At 43.6% G+C, this 17945-nt stretch overlaps 1 protein-coding gene across 3 annotated transcripts in view; it reads left to right on the top strand.

Annotated features, from left to right (window-relative positions):
* MSH3 (mutS homolog 3) overlaps nucleotides 1-17945 on the top strand; it is a 252919-nt gene that overhangs the window by 2678 nt on the left and 232296 nt on the right. For all 3 annotated transcript variants that reach the window (XM_073679269.1, XM_073679248.1, XM_073679259.1), the window contains exons 2-7: nucleotides 1597-1699; nucleotides 1882-2069; nucleotides 3137-3352; nucleotides 5558-5674; nucleotides 5905-6024; nucleotides 7959-8102. In XM_073679269.1, the coding sequence (XP_073535370.1) occupies nucleotides 1597-1699; nucleotides 1882-2069; nucleotides 3137-3352; nucleotides 5558-5674; nucleotides 5905-6024; nucleotides 7959-8102 (888 nt within the window). The remainder of the gene's footprint in view (nucleotides 1-1596; nucleotides 1700-1881; nucleotides 2070-3136; nucleotides 3353-5557; nucleotides 5675-5904; nucleotides 6025-7958; nucleotides 8103-17945) is intronic.

The raw sequence follows: 17945 nt of genomic DNA, 5'->3' as shown, positions 1-17945 counted from the left end.
ACTAGACAGTGATAGCTTTAAAGGGTTGTCCGGTCTTAAACTATAAGTCTGCAGTCACTCTGTATGGCTGCAGACCTTTGAATCCTCCTATTGCGTGCTGTGAGGGTTGTCCGGTGCCAGGAGCGGGCACTCGTGGCAGCAAGTATGTGATTTGCATACTTCTGGCCACATTCCAACTAGATGTTCCTAGCCTCACTCATTACACTTACATTAAGGGAGTCCATATACAGTCTAGTCGGCATGTTGCCGCATGCATGCAAATTGGATACTTGTAGTCACGCTCCCTCCTCTCTCGGGCAGGAGAATCCTCACAACGCGCTGCAGTGCGTGATGTGAGGATTCACTGGTCTGCAGTCTCAGATTGCAAGATTCACGAGTGACTGCAGACTTGTAGTTTAAGGCTGAACAACCCTTTTAAATGGATTTTTCAGTTTTAAACAAAAGGAGTTCTCAAAGGACAGCAGTCATGTAAAATATCAAAACTCATCTTCCCTGGGTCCAGTACTGCCTCTTCTCCGCTCTCTGGATTTTGGCTGCAGCAATGAAGTAATGTCTACAGCACACATCCCTGAGCTCAGCTTGTCGTCTACATGAGCTGAGCTGCTGGGCTCAGTGATTGGCTGCAGCGGTGATGTGCACTGTAGTCATGACTTCATTGCTGTAGCCAAAATACAGAGATCAGAGCAGCGGTGGAGAGCCGGAGCTGGATCTGGGGAGGGCGAGTATGATCTGATTTTGTTACGTTACACGATAGTTGTCTTTTGGGAACCCCTTTTTAAAACTAGAAAACCCCTGTAATGGCAGAATGCTGCTGCACTCGTCTGGATGCAGATAAAGACATGGACTCGGTCACCCTGTAATAAAATTCAGTGCGGCAGAATTGGCAATTTTTTTGTCACCCCACCTCCTCCTATAAGTGTAATAAAAAGCGATGAAAACATAGGATGTACACAAAAATGGTATCAAGAAAAAAATGAAAGCTCACCAGACAAGAATGTTCTCATACAGCTCCATCAACAGAAAGCTAAAAAGAAAAGTTACAAGACTCCGAAAAGCCGGTGACAAAATTCAATTCAAGTTTTTTTTTTCCCCTTTAAACACCAAAGTACATAAAAAATATTACCGGGTCATTTTTATCACACAATTACTGCCATAAAAAAATGGAAAAAAAATAAAATTGAAATTGCGTTTTTAACACCCTTTCACCCCAATTAGGATTTTTTTTCCCAGTTTTCACTACATTATATAGTAAAATGGATAGTGTCATTCAAATCTACAACTCATCTAGGAAAAAAACATGCCTATGAAAAAGAAAAAAAGATGTTCTTCGAAGAAGGGGATGAAAAAATTGGCCCTGTCAGGAGGGTGTTAAATTCCGACATTTGTTTATCAGCCTGGTGTATTGATGAGGAAGGTGCTCTTCTCGCCCTTCAGGGGTGGTGGACAGCATGCGTATATACATGGCAGGCCAGCATTGGCGGGGAGCGCGCTCTGCTATGGCCGCATGCTGGGCTGACAGCCCCACTTTATTATGTCTTTATGTGGTATCATACTGATACTAGTGGCTAATCAACATTATGTGACTGTTGTCCCTAGGTGGCAAATTCCTGCATTTCCCAAGATCATGAGCCCACCGCAAAAAGGAAAAGAAGCCACCAGGAAGATGAGGAGAGTGCTGGCTCGGCTTTCGAAAAGAAAGGTAAGCTCGCATTTTAGATTTTCTAATACCAATCAAATGACCCCCCCAACTCTACAGATTTTGGGGGTCAATCAAATCTGATTCAAAGTAGAGTAGAAAAACCACTTCACATTTCTGCGTTCTGAGCTCCGTTATATTTTCAGTCACCAATTACATTAGATTTTGTGTCGATTTTATTTCAGAGCAAATAATCTGTGGTAAATCCATTATCTCCAGCCTCACACTGCACAAATTACGAGAATTTTCCAGTGATCCTGGAAAGCAGAACAGCGATAGTATAAGAGTACCGGAGAGCGTGACGCCTGCTGCCGGCATTGAGTTATTGAAGACCGAAAGCAAAAGTGAAGAAGTAAAGTCTCCTATTCCCGGGGTAAGTGAATGATGAGTTTGAGTTCTTTAGTGACCTATCTTTTATTATGCATTGTGTGGTAATATCGCAAGGATTTACTACCTCTGGACCATCCATATGCTACAAACGTCTGGGCAGTCCACACTTGACTCTGCACTGACAGCCATGAAAATATGACAGCCGTGATTACAAAACATATAATTCATCCAGTAACAAGCAAAGTGTTACATGTAGAAAATAGAATATCACCTTATTAATATTAGGGACATATGATCATAGGAATATCATTTATATGCCATAATAACAAATGCATATTTCACACATGAGCATGTAGATCGTAACAAAAAAGAGTCTAAAGATGGCACCGCAATACTTGATAAAAAAAACAAATGTTCTTTCCTATCAGGTTTTATTAGTGTATGTATAAGCGCTTCAAAACATGTATCACCAGAAAATCACCTCTTGTTTAATTTAGGTTTTTAATTTTATTTTTTTGTTTCAAATTGCCATATTTCTATTACCATAAACATCGACCTAATAGTAGTTTTTTTTTTTCATCTCATCTTCCAAAGAATAGAATAAAAAGTGATCAAAAAACCTTATGTACCCCAGAACAGTACCAATAATAGAGTTATTTGATCCGGCAAAAGAAAAGCCTCCTAGTTCCATCCACTGTAAACTAAAAACAGCCCTGATCACTAGGCTCTGTGCACACGCTGAGTATTTGTAGTGGATTTTTTTGTACCAAAATCCAGAGTGTTGGCAGGAAAACCGCTGGGTAATATATGCGCGTTTTTGATGTGGTTTTATTTGCGTTTTTTCCCATTCATTTGAATGGGTGAAAACTGCTGCAAAATATGCTAAAAGAATTGACATCCTGCAAATTAAAAAAAAAACACTTTGATTCCATAAATCTGAATCATTTTGCTGGTAATGCAGCTTTCTTGACCCTTGGAAAAGATACAGCAAAAACAACATGTGAACAAGGCCTGAAAGCTCTAAAAGAAAAATGTACAAGGAAAAAAAAAATAAAGTCTCTACAATTTGAGCTACGTTAGTCTCAATAACTTTGTGTGGTTCTCTTACAGGCAGAAAAAGGCTTCTTAAAGACGACAGCTACATTTCCTTCTTCCAGACACCCAGAACAAGCTGGAAGTTCAGAAACCAAAATCCCAAACCGCAGGACTAAAAGTGTTTACACCCCTCTGGAGGAGCAGTACATGGAAATCAAGGAGAAATATAAGGAGGCTATTTTGTGTGTTGAATGTGGTTACAAATACCGTTTCTTCGGAGAGGATGCTGAGGTCAGTGTAACTCCTATGTGGTCACCTGTGAGGGGCTGAGGACTTTGGGTTCGAGCACATGGCCTCATGTGGCCTGGTTGCTGGCTTTTTGTTTGTTTGCTTGTATGGGTGAAATAGTGACCAGTTTCCAAGATTTTTACATACGTGAAATGGTTAAAAGATGGAAGATGTTGAAAGCAAGTCGTTTTTACATTGCAATGCATATGTTTCTTTTTTTTAACATTTAGCTTATTTATTTACTCACTTATATATTGCCATTAATTCCACAGCGCTTTACAGACATTATCATCACTGTCCCCATTGGGGCTCACAATCTAGATTTCCTATCAGTATATCTTTGGAGTGTGGGAGGAAACCGGAGAACCCGGAGGAAACTCACACAAACACGGGGAGAACATAGAAACTCCTTGCAGATGTTGTCCTTGGTGGGATTTGAACCCAGGACCCCAGCACTACAAGGCTGCAGTGCTAACCACTGAGCCACCGTGCTGCCCTACTGTCTGTAACGCGCAAGACTAGCGCCTTTACAGAGTGGACTTGTCTGAAACCCTGTGTGCACATTTCCCATTTACTTAGGGTGCCTTCACACTGAGGAATGTTTACATTTTATTTTGCTTTTTAAAAGCATCAGAAAAAATCTGCGGCTGGGTCTCCCAGAAGAACTCTGATGGAAAAGGAGGCCTCCAGGAGGAGAAATGCCGGAGGAATAAATATAGAGTGATGCTCAGAAACCTCCGCTATCCTCCAGTTTGAGTAAAATAATAGAAAAAATGTTGCAGTCCAGGGCCGCATAAAAGATTACAAACTAGGTCTTTATTAAACAAATCGTCTTTATAAAAAAAATGGCTAAAATAATACCGGAAATAGGCCTACATAACATTCTTGTGCGTTTCGGACTGCTAAGAAGCCTTAGTCATAGACACGTGAAGTTTGTGCTTCCCAGCAGCAAGCGTTGCTTTATAGCTCCGTGAGTGAATTCACAAGATCAGACCCCGTCTATCCGGTATGACGCTTATGGTGTCATTCAAAAACTCATCCAACGAAAAAATAAGCCGCTATACTGCTATGTGCCTGGAAACATAAAAAAAAGTTATGGCTTCTGGAACAAGTGCAAATACAACATTGTCCAGACCCTTAAAGGGTAGTAGTGTAGAGTGTAGTATGGCCGTTAAAAGTGGGTGTTCTTAAATTTGAAAGTTATATCCTATCCAGATGATAGGTTTGCTGAGGCCCCCACTGATCTTAACAATGAAGAGCCCTTGATGAATGAATGTGAAGAGCCCCAGCTGAATGGAGCGGAGGTCGATCCTGCGCACTACTGCTCCATTCATACTATTAGGAGCGCCAAAGTTCAGCCAAGTGCTGCGCTCACCTCTCTCCGGCGCTCCTCTGGATAGGGCATAACTTTTAAACTTGAACAACCCCTTAACGGGAATCTGTCTGCAGGTTTTTGCTATGTAACCTTAGGGCAGCATGAGGTTGGGGCTGAGACACTGATTTCAGGGATGTGTCACTTATTAGGCTGTGTGATGTTGTTTCAATACAATGAGTGTTTTAAAAGCAGGAGATTATCAATGGTGGACTGCAGCTCCTGGTCCAACCATGCCCCCAGCACCGATTAGCAGCTTACTATCAATAGACAATGTACATAGAGAGCCTGGTGTGGGTGGGGTTAGTGTTCTGAGCTCTGCTACATCTAAAACCTGATTGTATCACAACTGCTGCTCCCAGTAAACTAAGTGACACATCTCTGGAATCAGGGTCTCTTTCCCTAAATTATGCTGCTCTCAGATGAGGTAGCTAAAACCTGGTTTCAGATTCCCTTTAAATGAGCTTCGGCCTCCATCACCATAGCGTGCCATAGATGTTCTGTTGGTGCTTGCTACCTTTTTCTTCCTTTAGGCTGTGAGGTATAGTTTGGTGATGAGTAGTTTGCACACAGAATGGTTAGAGGTAAGGCCGGGGAACTGTTTAATTTTCTTGATGCCTAAACCAAGGTAGACATGTATGGGTTAATGAAGACTGCTGGTTCTCAGGCATTCACACAATGCTGGACATGGGTAATAAATGCATGTTGCCCATCTGGGTGATTTACATGGCAAGTAATTATTTCTCCATTAGATGCTAATATATGATATGTGATCTGGCCGCGTTGACCTCTTTATGACACATTTACCGGCTCTTCTGCTTTGTCACCTCTTTCAGATCGCAGCCCGAGAACTGAACATTTATTGCCACCTAGACCACAACTTTATGACGGCGAGTATTCCCACCCACAGGTTGTTTGTCCACGTCAGGCGGCTCGTGGCAAAAGGATTTAAAGTAAGTTTGTGTGTTCTGTGTATGTTATCAGCATGTGTCTGTTCTCATCATTATCACATACCATGCAGATGAAACCAATGACCATTGTGAACGTTGACACTGAGGTTATTTAGGCACCAGTATTGAGACTAGCAGAGAATTCATGATAGCGTGTCATCCTGTAGTTCTCCACCAGATGGCAGTAGAATATTACTATGAATTTCTTCTAATTTCCATCTATTTTCTTTCAGGTTGGAGTTGTGAAACAAACAGAGACGGCAGCGCTGAAGGCGGCCGGCGACAAGAAGCATTCTTTATTTACCAGGCAGCTCACAGCCTTGTACACAAAGTCAACGCTCATTGGAGAAGATATCCTTTTACTAAAACTTTACTTAGGGTGTTTGATCACTGCTAAATACATTGCCCCCAATATTAATGTCAGCAGGATTTTAGAGCACAAACTATTTACATTGTAGTTCTTTCAAAGACAAGTCCAACAATACCTTTACATGGTCAGTCCGCGCCTCCATTATTGAGAAATCCGTATTTGAATTTATATGCAAATGAGACTGAAAAGCTATTTGTATATCTGAAGCCTCTGTCACTCCAGCTCTATACCCGGCCCAGCACCGCCTCCTCTTGCTTGACTGATAGCTTCTTTATCGGAAATTACACAGCAGAGAGGCAGGAGGAGGTGACACTGGGCAGGGAATAGAGCTGGAGTGACAGAGTTTTCAGATCTACAATAGCTCTACAGCCTCATTTGCATGTCAATTCAAATGCTAATTTCTCAATAATGGAGGCACAGACTGGCCATGTAAACATATTGTTGAACATGTCTGAAAGAGCTACATGAACATATTGAGAAGTGAAATCCACCTAACAGATTCCCTTTAAAGGGATTCACCTCACAGGACATTTTACGTACATAGAGGTAATCTGTAGTTAAAGGGGTTGTCCAGTACTTTATATTAACCCCCCTAAGGGTTTTTGTAATTGCCTTATGTTGCAGATACTGCCTGTGAGTGGCGCTATCACTGGCCGCTCACAGGCATCACGTGACCCCTGGCTGCAGCTGGCTCTGACATCCTCTGACGTCACAACAAGTGCTGGCAGCAGCCAGGGGTCTTTATCTTCTGCGTTCCACAGCATCCACCGCGCGCTCTCCCTCTCCCCATTCATTGGGAAAGCGCGCGGTGGATGCTGGGTGTGACGTGGGGGAATAACCCTGCCCACAACCCAGCAGCCACTGTGGGGACCCCAGCCTTGAGTCACGCCTCACGTTTTGTGACGTCAGCACGGGGTCACGTGATGCCTGTGAGCGGCCAAGGATAGCGCCGCTCACAGGCAGAAACAGCAACGTAAGGTATTTACAAAAATCCTTAGGGGCCCCGGGGGGGGATACATTGGTGGGGTAATATAAAGTACTGGACAACTTCTTTAAATACTGTTTTAAACATATTAGGCTGGAAGTGCAGCTGCAGGGAGAAATTGAAGTTCTATCCTCCCTGCAGCCGCTCACTTCAAGTCATCTGGGCGGCACTGGGACTTGGATCAGTCACCGCTCACTGTAATCACAAGGTTCCCTTTTAAGCTAAGAGGAGAAAACTGTCTGACCATGGTGTATCCGTGGGTATTTTGGTACGAACCATCCCATATGGAAATTTGGAAACAGATCATTATATCCTCTTTCGTTGTGAGATGTGGGTCAGCCCATCCTCACAGTTCAAACTAAGCACATAACCTTGTGGGGGATATAGCCCCTATAACAATCACCCCTTTAGTAATCTAATCACTGCCTCCATCCTGCAGTCACTGACATTTAATCAGATATGCTAATTATGGTGTTCGGTGCACCGTTCCTGCCACTGATTTTGCGTGCCCCTCCTCCCTGACCGGTGACTGACAGCACTGACTCTAGCACTGTCTGCAGCGAGAGCTCAGGCTCGCCAGCACTGTCAGTCACCAGGCAGCGATTAGCACACTAAGGGTATGTGCACACGTTAAGTATTTGGAGCAGGAATTTCTGCACCAAAAATGCATCTTTTGGCAGGAAACAGCTTTGCATAAAATGAGGAATGACTACAGGAATCTCATTTGTTTTGCGGGCTCTTCTAAGTGTGGCATTTTGGTGAGGAAATTTTTGCTGCAAATACTCAAGATGTGCAGTGTGTACATACTCTAAAGGAGCGATTATTTTATTTTTGGGGTTGTATCCTTTACAAGGCTATGTGCTTAGTTTGGACTGAGACACTTTCTCTAAGTCACATGTGTTTTTGTTTTTTTTCCTGAGCCGATCATAAATGTCAGCCCGTTGACGGACATTGATGATTCTTTGGAGGCTGAGACCTTCCTTACTGACACCCCAAACAGCTACCTCCTATGTATTTCTGAAATGAAGGAGAAGTCGAAAACTAAGAAAGCTGATGAGATTGTGTTTGGTCTGATGGTAAGAATTATTATTATTCTCATTTATATATATCAATCACTTTTTTACATCCATTGTAGAAACTACAATCACTGACCTCAGAGAGAGGTAATGTTCACTAAATTAATTAAATTTAAGCCATCTGTATATGTGACTTATGCACTGTACATGTGAGGATCAGTGAGCAAAACGTGTCTCATTAAAGGGCTATTCCAGCCCCCTTAAGCGATCACCTATTGACTGGATTGGGGGATTTGTGTCCCTATTATTCCCTGGTCAGGAGAGTTGAATGGAGGAGCAATAACAATGCAGGAAACCGAATACCCCTAAAGTCGCAAGTCTCCTAATGGGCTTAATAAATCATAATAAATCATTTAGACTTTTTTTTAGTTTTTTTTTTCTTATTTTTTGGATGTGAGGAGAGGCTTATGTCTCTTAATGGAGGTATTGGGTTGGTTTGGGAGACATGGGCTCTTTTCCTGTTTCCAGATTTGCGTGATGAATAATGTGGAAATTAAGAATGTGAATATTGAAAAATTCCAGTGCTAAGCGCATTGTTCCTTATAATACAAACCTCGGCTTCTGCAGAACCTCATTTTGAAGGGTAAAATCCTAGGTCCGCAGCACTGGTGCAGAACTGTATAATACACCAGGATGCTGCTTAAAGGGGTTGTCTCGTATTTTTTTCAGAAGCCCACCACCTGTTTGCTGAGCAGTCTTGCACTCCTGATTGACAGTTCGGACCTGCGGCTTGGTTGTGCTGCTGGTCCGAACTGTGCGCTCTCCAATGCTCCAAGCTGCAGTTATCCAGGCAGCTTCATGGCTCTCTAGAAAAAGAACATGTAGGATCTGGACTCCTTGCCTGGGAGAGCGGCCACCTTTTGGGATCCAGCAGAGGTGGCCGGTAAACTAAGCAACAACAGTAAACTGTAAAACACTAAATTACTTACCGGTAATGTGTTTTTCCTGAACCCATGACAGCACCTACAACGAGCGAGGGGATCCGCCCTTCCAGGACAGGAAACCTACAGAATAAAAGGGCGGCGCCTCTCCACCACCCCAGTTGTTAACAGAGCATGAGAGGACACTACTTAATAGTTATCTATCCCATGATTTTTCCTTCTACACACCACGTGAATCAAACACCATGAAGGAAAAAAAGTGATCAACTTCTACCAGTGATGGGAGGGAATATAAGGGTGCTGTCATGGGCTCAGGAAAATCACATTACCGGTAAGTAATTTAGTGTTATCCTATCACGCATGACAGCACCTACAACGAGAGATTTACAGAGAAAAAATTCTAAAGTTAGGGTGGGACCACAGCCTGTAGGACAGTTTTCCTAAAGGAAGGACAGCAGAAGATCCCAGATCAAGCCTATAGTGTCTATAGAGTGTGCAAGGTGAAGACTGAATCACAACCTTACATAATGCTTCATGGGGACATCTGCTTTCTTATTATTCCGCCATGGATTCCCCAGATTAGCACAGAAAGTAGGGTGCATAATTTCCTGACTTTTATGGAAATTGGAAGCCATCTTCGGAAGATAAAGTAGCTCCGGAACCGGCCCATCTTCTAGGATCTGTATAAACAAAGGATTAACCGAAAAAGCTTGAATGTCATAAACTTACCATGCTGAAGTCAGGGCCATCGGGATAACAGTCTTTAATGTGAAGACCCTGAATCCATGGGTTTAAGCGAAGGCTTGTTACAGCCGTAAGCACTGGATTCAGATCCCAGGGTGCCATCTTTGGACTGAAAATGGGCCTAGATCCAAAGCTCACTTTCACATTCCTTGCTTATTTAATGAAGGTTGGACACTGTTCCAGTAGTCTACGGCTAAAAAGGTCCACTTGCAATTCTCTTCCTCTTTATATGAGGTGCTGTTAAAGATAAAAGGTGAGACTTCGCCATCTGAACTGATTAGACATAAGTGTCATTAGGGATCTTGGCAGAGTGCCTCCATAATGGTTTATGTAAGATAAAGCTACTCTGTTGTATGATAAGACCTTTACATTGTGACCATGTATAGATGAATGGAGCTTTCTTATATACTGCCGGGTCTTTAGAGGCAGCCCCCGGGTGTGTACCCGTGACCATGCTACTACTGGAATGTAGGAGATTAGAGTTATTAACAGCAATTGCCTTGTTCAGAGTTGTGGCCAGACTGCTTATTAATTTTGACATATAGCAGAACTCCTTATTCTACCTTGGGAGACCACAACTCTTACTCACTGCCCAGTGAGTTCAGCAGCGCTCGATGGATCTGCCCATAATTCTGAAATAGTTGAGGTAAACTATTGTCAATGCCTCTTCCTTCGATATGAGAGTTGTCCTAACTACTATAATTCTCCATAAAGCCTTAAGGCTCATTAACATCTGAATGGAAGGAGACAAACTGAAAGCCTAAATCCTCATTTTATGCCAAGAACTATTCTCAGGAAATTTGATGTTTCATGTGAATTGGAACCTGATTGTGTACCTCCTTAAACGCCTATACTACTACTAGCTATTGAACCCGTTCTGCGCTCGGGTGGCGATCATTTTTATTGGTATATGGTCTCCCATGCTGGTATGTGCTGCCCCCCTCCTTGTATTTGTGCTGCCCCCATCCTGTCCCCACCATCCAATCCTGGTATGCGTGGCACCCCTCACCCCCCAATCCTGGTATGCTTGGCACCCCTCACCCCCCAATCCTGGTATGCGTGGCACCCCTCACCCCCCAATCCTGGTATGCGTGGTACCCCTCACCCCCCAATCCTGGTATGTGTGGTACCCCTCACCCCCCAATCCTGATATATGCATGGTCCCCTCACCCCTTTCACACTGTACACGCATACGAAAAAAATACAGTTATACTCACCTTTCTTCTCTGTGCTCCAGCGCTGCTGTGTCCTCTTCTGCCGGAGGCCGGGGGAGGAGTGCGGCGCTGGAACACCGCGCTGTCCGGCGCCATTTTGCGGAAGACACACTGTAAATGTGTCTTCAGTAAAATGGCGCTGGATAGCGCTATGCGCACGCGCCGGTCCGACGCCTTCACTCCGCCCCCGGTCTCCAGCGAAGAGAGGTGCCGCGGCAACGCTCCTCCCGGTCAGGTAAGTATGGCGCCGGAGATCGCAGTATGCGTTTTGTGTCTACGCATACCGTGCGATCTCCGGCGCCCTACACCTCCTCTTACCTGTAAAGGCTGGATGCCTGCTTCTGTCTGGAGCCAGATAGACTGCGTATGCGTGACGCGCAATCGAGGCTTCGGACAGAAACACGCATCCCCGGTTATATTATAGATATCGCAATCTGGAACTGCAGATTTACTAGCAGGTCTTCTAGAGTCCATTTCCAATTATCTAACTCAGGAATCTCTACAGCGCCTTCGGGTTGTAGCAAACACAGGAAGGACTGGGTTAAATAATAGCGTTACAGGTCTTGATTAGGGCCCCTGGAGAGCTAAGCACCAGAGCAGGCTAGGCATTCACCTTAGTCCGACTGCTGGAGAGCAGAGCAGATGGTATGTGCCTTGGAGCTAATCAGAGACACAGGCCAGAACTCCACAAGTATCAGTGGTTACCCTTGATAAATATTGTTTTGTTTGATCAAGCTGGGTTAGCTGATTTGTATATGAGTAGTCAGGGTCTGTCCTATTTAGTCAGAGCTTGGACAAGACCAGAAATATTAATGTTTACGACTTCTGTGCAACCTGTATAAAGCAATAAAACTGCGCTCGATTGGACCAAACCCACAATGGCTGTATGAGCACTACATGATGCCTCCTACCTTTATGAGTGAAACCCTACAAGGTTTATTATTAACCTGCAAAACTAAGGAAGCGCTCTTATTGTCACCTGCCTCCAATCGGCATTCCACCGAGCACCAGCCAGGAATACTGCTACCCTCTGTCTCAAAATAGAGGCTAGGATATTTTTCCCCCTGAATCCGGTAAGCTTACCATGCACAGTTTACAGTCGCTGAACTTGGTTTTGTCAGACATAAACTTAGTTGTGGAACCAGTACCTTTACAAAGAAGGACTATGAGGCACAGACACCCTATAAAAGCACTACAAGGCACAGGGGCACCCTGAAGCACTGAGAGACACTGAGGCCCCATTAGGTACTAAAAGGCACTGTGAATCGCTATGAGGTACTAACAGGCGCTATACGGCACTATGAATGCACCATAAGGCACTATGATATGCTATGAGTCACTATATGTTATGTTATGCTATGAAGAGCTATCGGCACTATGATGTGCTTTGAGACACTAACATGCGCTTTGAGGCACTGTGAGGCGCTATGAGGCACTGTGAGGTGCTATGAGCCACAAGGCACTATTAAGTGACATGAAGAGCTGTGCCCTGAGGCACCATGCTATGATGTGCCCTGAGGCACCATGCTATGATGTGCCCTGAGGCACCATGCTATGATGTGCCCTGAGGCACCATGCTATGATGTACCAAGATGTGCTATGAAGCGCTATGCTATGACGCACTATGATGTGCCATGAGGCGAGGCACTATGATGTGCTTTGAAGCGCTATGCTATGACGTACTATGATGTGCCATGAGGCGCTGTGAGGTACTATGGTGTGCTGTAAAGCGCTATTCTATGAGGCACTATGCTATGATGTGCCATGAGGCACTATGATGTGCTATGAAGCTCTATGCTATGAGGCACTAAGATGTGCTATGAGGCATTAAGATGTGGCATGAGGCCCCAGACAGGGGTGCAGGTCCACAGCAGCTTCTCCACTGATGCATGGAGCTGGAGCTGCCAACCCCAGACAGGGGCGCAGGTCCACAGCAGCTTCTCCACTGATGCACGGAGCTGGAGCTGCCGACCCCAGACAGGGGTGGAGGTCCACAGCTGCTCTCTCACTGACGTGCAGAGCTGGGTCTGCCGACCCCAGATAGGGGCGCAGTTCCACAGCAGCTTTTCCACTGATGCACGGAGCTGGAGCCGCAGACCCCAGGCAGGGCGCCGCTCAGTCATATCCGGATCTTCAACAGGTAAGCCTGTCTAAGGTTCTCCCATTGGGAATAATCTTCTCTTCTTTCTTCTGCTGCCATATTAACAAGGTTCCCCCTCAAGGATAGGAAACCAACTGAGGTGGTGGAGAGGCGCCACCCTTTTATTCTGTAGGTTTCCTGTCCTGGAAGGGTGGATCCCCTCACTCGTTGTAGGTGCTGTCATGGGTGATAGGATAATGAAAAATCCCTCCATTCTTAATAAAATGTGAATTGCTTGTTATTCCAATCACTTTGCAATTTTACCCTTTTTAAACCCTTTTTGCCAAAGCCAGTTTTTATTCTTTTCAAATCTAAAATGTCAATTTGTGTGTTAATAAATCTGGATTGCTTCTCATATCCCAGTGATTCTGAGACTGTGTTTTTTTTCGTGACACAATGAACTTTATATAAGTAGTAAATTTAGGTCAATAACGTTTTCATTTTTTTATTGAAAATATCTGAAATTTGCTGAAAAGTTTGTAGAATTAGCAATTATTAAACTTTTTTTTTATGCCTTGAATAACATTTACCCTATGTCTATTTTACATTGGCATCATTTCCCAAAAGTCTTTGATATTTTGTATATTATAAGGCTTAAAAGCTTAGCAACAAATTTCCATTTTTTTTCAATGTAATTTACAATCTAAATTTTTATTATTAAGCGTTGCTTTAGCCCCAACCCAATCTTTCAGTTTTACAAGAGATAATAAGAGAATATGGTCTCAATTGTTGCATATTTTCTCCCAAAAATGGCAATACCCAACAACTACTGTTTTTGGACTGAGAAGGGAAGGAGCGTTATTTAGCTTTTAGAGTGCACGGTTGGCTGGAACCGCTAGCAAACACCAAGCCCCCCACATGTGACCGTATTTTGAAAACTGCACTATTCAAGGAATTCATCTCGGAGTTTAGTGAGCATTTTGAACCCACAGTTACCATACAGAATTTTGTAATTTGGACCTTGAAAATTAAACATTGTTTTTTTTTCCACCAAAATATTATTTTAGCCTCAACTTTTTTCATTTTCACCAGAAGAAAAAGAACCTTAATGTTTGTAATGCAATTTCTTCTGAGTATGCCAATACCCCATATGTGGTCAGAAACTACTGTTTGGACTCACAGTAAGGATCAGACGGAAAAGAGCACTATTTTTTTTTTACGTTTTATTGGTTCTTCAATGGAAAATGTATAACAGTAATCGCACAACAGTAAATGTAAAAGGAAAATGACAAAGTGACATGGAAGTACTTCAAAATTAGTATTGAGGAAACCTGTAAATGAAAAGACATGACAACTCTGTGTACTCCATACAACCTTTTTGTCTCATAAGAAAGTTCTGTTGTATGAGGATGAATAGAGAAAATAGAAAAGCGGAAGAAGGAAGGTTTAGTAGTTAACCTCGGGAAAGCATGTTCTTCTCAAGGAGTGTATGATGCCAACAGATTAAAAAGTCAATAAGATATTATTAGTGGAATTAATGGATTTTACTGCGAGGGGATACACAGTGTACATCTTCTCAAAATGTCCCTATATGATGGGGAAGATAACTAAGAATTCTAATAAACCTTTTTATCTCTTCCTGTGTTTGATCTATTAACATTTCCATACGCTGGATCAGATCTACTGCAAACCATTCCTCTAACAATGGAGAGTCTGTAGGTTTTCAATGACAGGGAATTACTGTCTTGGCTGCTCGGATTATGTATTTTTTTTATGCGTCAGTACGACTGAAAAACCCCTGACATATTTGCCATGTATTTTAGTTATCTCTTCTTCTATGTCATTTACCGTACTGTTACCAGCTTTTTTAGTGACGTAATGTTCTTCCGTTATTTTGATTTGTTTTTACACTTTTACAGATTTTATTGGACTTTTTTTTTAAACTTTTTTACTTGGTCCCACTTTCACTGCATTGCACTTGTACGTTTTACAAACACAGAAGGTTTGATAGACCCTGCTTAGGCCCCTGTAGCCTGCAGACCCATAGGCCATTGGTATTCCTCCCATTGCCAGAGAGGTGGGTGGGTCAGGAGGGGTGATGGAGTGAAAGAGCGAGCCCCGTCCGTCTAACAATCATCTACACGCCGTGCTCAGTCGCTATACGTTGTATCATCTAAAGGGATAATTGACTGCAATCGGTGCCAGCAGCTGTTGCAGCAGGATGTCAGCTGATGGCTCTAGCTTCTGAGGGAACGCCTTGCCCACTTTGCTGTTCAGGTACGCTGCTTTGTGGGAACTCCTTGCCTTCTACGCTGTACATGGACGCTGCTTTGTGGGAACTCCTTGCCCTCTACGCTGTCCATGGACGCTGCTTTGTGGGAACTCCATGCCCCCTACGCTGTCCATGGACGCTGCTTTGTGGGAACTCCTTGCCCTCTACGCTGTCCATGGACGCTGCTTTGTGGGAACTCCTTGCCCCCTACGCTGTCCATGGACGCTGCTTTGTGGGAACTCCTTGCCCTCTACGCTGTACATGTACGCTGCTTTGTGGGAACTCCTTGCCCTCTACGCTGTCCATGGACGCTGCTTTGTGGGAACTCCTTGCCCTCTACGCTGTCCATGGACGCTGCTTTGTGGGAACTCCATGCCCCCTACGCTGTCCATGGACGCTGCTTTGTGGGAACTCCTTGCCCTCTACGCTGTCCGTGGACGCTGCTTTGTGGGAACTCCTTGCCCCCTACGCTGTCCATGTACGCTGCTTTGTGGGAACTCCTTGCCCTCTACGCTGTACATGTACGCTGCTTTGTGGGAACTCCTTGCCCCCTACGCTGTCCATGTACTCTGCTTTGTGGGAACTCCTTGCCCCCTACGCTGTCCATGTACGCTGCTTTGTGGGAACTCCTTGCCCCTTACGCTGTCCATGTATGCTGCTTTGTGGGAACTCCTTGCCCCCTACGCTGTCCATGTATGCTGCTTTTTGGGAACTCCTTGCCCCCTACGCTGTCCATGTGCGCTGCTTTGTGGGAACTCCTTGCCCCCTACTCTGTACATTCCTTGCCGCTTTGCTGTATACTGTATGTATGCGGATGGTGGGAAGGGGTTAAGATGATGAGACAATCCATTGTTTGGCCCAATAGAAAGACTTTCTTACAGATGTGATCTAAGACAGATAATCTTTTCCTGGAAGAGATCCGACACCCTACATAGCACATTTCATCTCAATATATACAGTCATGAAAACGGTGTGGTCATATTATTTACAGAATTCACAATTGAGAAGTGAAGACTCCGCTGTTATTCCTTAAATGTGTTGCATTGAGCTTATGGTTCACAAACGCGACAGTTTTTATATACACAAAGCAAAGAGCCTGTAATCTAATTTACCAAGAGTACAGATTAGTGTGCAGCCTCCGACGACAGGTGGTGAAGTATTGCGTAAATGGCGGGATAAGTAGATCAGTCAGGAGTCCTGGTACTTAGAAATTAGCAGTAGTAGTAACGATACGTCACTGTTGAATTGCTGGTGTTCACTTGACTGTAAAATAAACTCTGTCTTGTAGGGAATGTGTCATCAGAAAATGACTTACTGTTTAAATCAGTCTTTTATGTTTTAAACAGTTTTTAATAATGTTTTTTATTTTCCATGTCACTATATTAAAAATAATAGGAACTAGGCTTAATACTAGACTCCTACTTCCTGCTCTTTTCAGCAGCAGCATGGACATACAGCAATGCGGAGGTTTTCTAGGTGTGTTCTGACTTGCATAAAGTTGTTAGTGGAGGGAAGGAGAGGAGGTGAGCTTTGTCTGTTAACATTGAGTCCGCCTGTAACAAAAGGTATCTATATATAGAGGTGTTGTCAGTCATTGGATTTCTACCGGTAATAAAAATGAGACTGCAGAACAAAAAGAGTGAGCCTAGAAGTAAATGTAAAAATTGTAATATTGTTTATTTTGGAAATAAATACAGTACAGACCAAAAGTTTGGACACACCTTCTCATTTAAAGATTTTTCTGTGTTTTCATGACTATGAAAATTGTACATTCACACTGAAGGGATCAAAACTATGAATTAACACTTGGAATTATATACTTAACAAAAAAGTGTGAAACAAGTGAAGATATGTCTTTATTCTAGGTTCTTCAAAGTAGCCACCTTTTGCTTTGGTGACTGCTTTGCATACTCTTGGCATTCTCTTGATGAGCTTCAAGAGGTAGTCACCGGAAATGGTTTTCACTTCACAGATGTGCCCTGTCAGGTTTAATAAGTGGGATTTCTTGCATTATAAATGGGGCTGGGACCATCAGTTGTGTTGTGCAGAAGTCTGGTGGATACACAGCTGATAGTCCTACTGAATAGACTGTTAGAATTTGTATTATGGCAAGAAAAAAGCAGCTAAGTAAAGAAAAACGAGTGGCCATCATTACTCTAAGAAATGAAGGTCAGTCAGTGCGAAAAATTGGGAAAACTTTGAAAGTGTCCCCAAGTGCAGTTGCAAAAACCATCAAGCGCTACAAAGAAACTGGCTCACATGAGGACCGCTCCAGGAAAGGAAGACCAAGAGTCACCTCTGCTTCTGAGGATAAGTTTATACGAGTCACCAGCCTCAGAAATCGCAGGTTAGCAGCAGCTCAGATTAGAGACCAGGTCAATGCCACACAGAGTTCTAGCAGCAGACACATCTCTTCAACAACTGTTAAGAGGAGACTTTGTGCAGCAGGCCTTCATGGTAAAATAGCTGCTAGGAAACCACTGCTAAGGACAAGCAACAAGCAGAAGAGACTTGTTTGGGCTAAAGAACACTAGACATGGACATTAGACCAGTGGAAATCTGTGATTTGGTCTGATGAGTCCAAATTTGAGATCTTTGGTTCCAACCACCGTGTCTTTGTGCGACGCAGAAAAGGTGAACGGATGGACTCTA

This window comes from Phyllobates terribilis, unplaced genomic scaffold, assembly GCF_046119375.1.
Source record: "Phyllobates terribilis strain yellow unplaced genomic scaffold, ASM4611937v1 Scaffold_1__5_contigs__length_1240528914, whole genome shotgun sequence".
Classification (NCBI taxonomy): domain Eukaryota; kingdom Metazoa; phylum Chordata; class Amphibia; order Anura; family Dendrobatidae; genus Phyllobates; species Phyllobates terribilis.
This window is presented reverse-complemented; position numbering and strand designations above follow the sequence as displayed.